The 2,149-nt window shown below is 47.8% G+C and overlaps 1 protein-coding gene across 1 annotated transcript in view; it reads left to right on the forward strand.

Moving 5' to 3' along the window:
- Positions 1-1,012: 1,012 nt before the first annotated feature.
- The window catches only part of BUB1 (BUB1 mitotic checkpoint serine/threonine kinase), a 36,007-nt gene continuing 34,870 nt past the window's right edge, over positions 1,013-2,149 (forward strand). Inside the window, exon 1 of the mRNA XM_015416131.1 lies at positions 1,013-1,079. Within this exon, the coding sequence (XP_015271617.1) occupies positions 1,024-1,079 (56 nt within the window). The 5' untranslated portion in view covers positions 1,013-1,023. The remainder of the gene's footprint in view (positions 1,080-2,149) is intronic.

The following is a 2,149-nucleotide window of genomic DNA, read 5'->3' on the forward strand; positions in this document are numbered from 1 at the left end:
GTACTTCATCTACATTCTCTCAGGCTGAATCTGTAGCAGAATAAGGTGGTAAAACGGACCACACCACTTCTGACTGCAGGAGGGAGAGATCAGGTGATCATTGCTTCTGTCCCAAAAAACAAAACACAAACGAAAACAAGAGGCTCCCTAGAAGGAGACAACCATAAAAGCAGGAAAAAGGCTAAGCTAGCACATTTTATCCCTTTCTCCTAGTAGGAACAGAACATTCAAATGTGTTACCTGAGCACTGAAGACTGATAGCTTACTTATATAAATGCACGAAATGCCTCTTACCCGCATCCTGATCGGTGTAATCCGTTCTACCAGCTTGTTTTTCTTGCATGTACAGATTAGGCCTCAATAACTCCTGTAAACAGCCCTATGGGATAAGTCACTTGTAAAAAACATACAGTGTACGGATTGGTCTAATTCTTTTAAAAGGCACCAATTTCTAAGTTGTATAGAAGCCAGGAAAACAGCACAAAAATTGTGACTATGCAGGGTTATTTTCCTTCCCTGGCTTTACAGCCTCCTTTTTCATTCATTAGTCAAAAGGAAGTGATTCTGTCAGTAAAAACTCAGGTTGCTAAACCGAGTCAATAAAAGCAAGTCCGAGAAAAAGTGTGCCGGACCTAGATCTCCCTTCCTAAACGAAACACCACTCGACGACGCATGGGTGCTATAATTTACAGGTATGAATGTGAGGAGGCAACCAGTTGGCAAGGGCCGCTTAGAGATTTTTTTGGGGGGGGAGTGAGTGCGGGAATGGAGAGTAGACCGCCTCCCTCTTTCCACGCTATACGCTACGGGGGCAATTGAATGAAATCCGGAAGTGAGAGTCGTGCGCACCTCTATGCCCCTCCCCCCCATTCCAATGACTGTAACAGGCCGAGAGCTCTGTTGCTCTTAGTTCTGATTGGCCTCCCCTGCTGGTGACGCTACCCAGTTCCGAAGAAGCCAGGATGCCCATGTGACTGCGCGGGACGATTTGAATTCTAATGTATTTCGCCCGTTGCGGTGGAGATGGCGGCTGACGTTGCTTCTGCTGAGGCTGCCATGGACTTCTCCGCACGAGCGCAGTGAGTTACGGGGCCGGCAGGCAAAGCACGTTTCCCCCTTTCGGGCGAGCTGACCACCCCACTCCCCAGCGTTTAAAGATACTGGGCTCTTCCTGCCTCTGAAACCCCGCCCCAGGGGGAGGAAGGCACTCTTTTCATGCTCAGAAACACGCTGCTCGCTACCTCGCATACAGGGAGAGGCAAATTCGCATGTACAGGAGAAGGAGGTGGAAGTGAGGCGACAAAGCGCTGCATGGGTAGAATGCAGTATACCGTTTCAGACTGTGGTTGGTGGGCTCTAGCTTTGAGCACCCCCCTCGTAGCTAAAATGCCTTGCCAGTTTAAACGCACCATGGACCTGTGTGTTTATGGGAATTATGAACCCCCTGGCAATGCTGATTTTGTCCCTTTTCCAGGATTGATGAGAATAAAACTTTCCTTCTTCTGGCCCCTGCCTTCCCTTTCCCTCTTCCCTATCCCTATTGCATTACTTCTCTTTTCTTACCGTTAAATTAAATGCCTCTCTCAGGAGCCAGAAACTGGACTATTTCATGCAGGGATGGGTTGGGTAAGAGAAGCCATAAGAAGCAAGGGGTTTTGTGAGGTTTGTGATTTGAATCTTGCTGGAAAAAATTTAGGGGATTAACTGTCATTCTGTTCTTGTGCCTTCAGCCCTCTCCCTTCTGGGAGGGGGGGTGTTAGTTTCTAACTAGTACCAAGATTGCCACTTGTTCTGTTGGCCTTTAATACTGTCTTGACACAAATTTAAAAGCAAATATTTTCCTGGTGCAGTAGTGTATCAAAATACACCAATTCAGGGAGCCTACCGAAAGACTGATGCATTTGTGACACGAACAGGCCTGTGGATGAAACTCTCACAATATGGTCAAGACCCCTCCCCCAGCAATTCAGAATAGCCATGACCAGGGGTCGTTTCGTAGAAAAAGAGCTAGGGAACTCATTAGCATAACTCATTAGCATATGCCACACCCCCTGACATCACCGGAAGTGTGTCATAAGGCCACACCCCCTGACATCACCGGAAGTGTGTCATAAGGCCACACCCCCTGACATCACCGGAAGTGTGTCAT

Source organism: Gekko japonicus, unplaced genomic scaffold (assembly GCF_001447785.1).
Source record: "Gekko japonicus isolate JY-2015 unplaced genomic scaffold, Gekko_japonicus_V1.1 scaffold339, whole genome shotgun sequence".
NCBI classification, from domain to species: Eukaryota; Metazoa; Chordata; class Lepidosauria; order Squamata; family Gekkonidae; genus Gekko; species Gekko japonicus.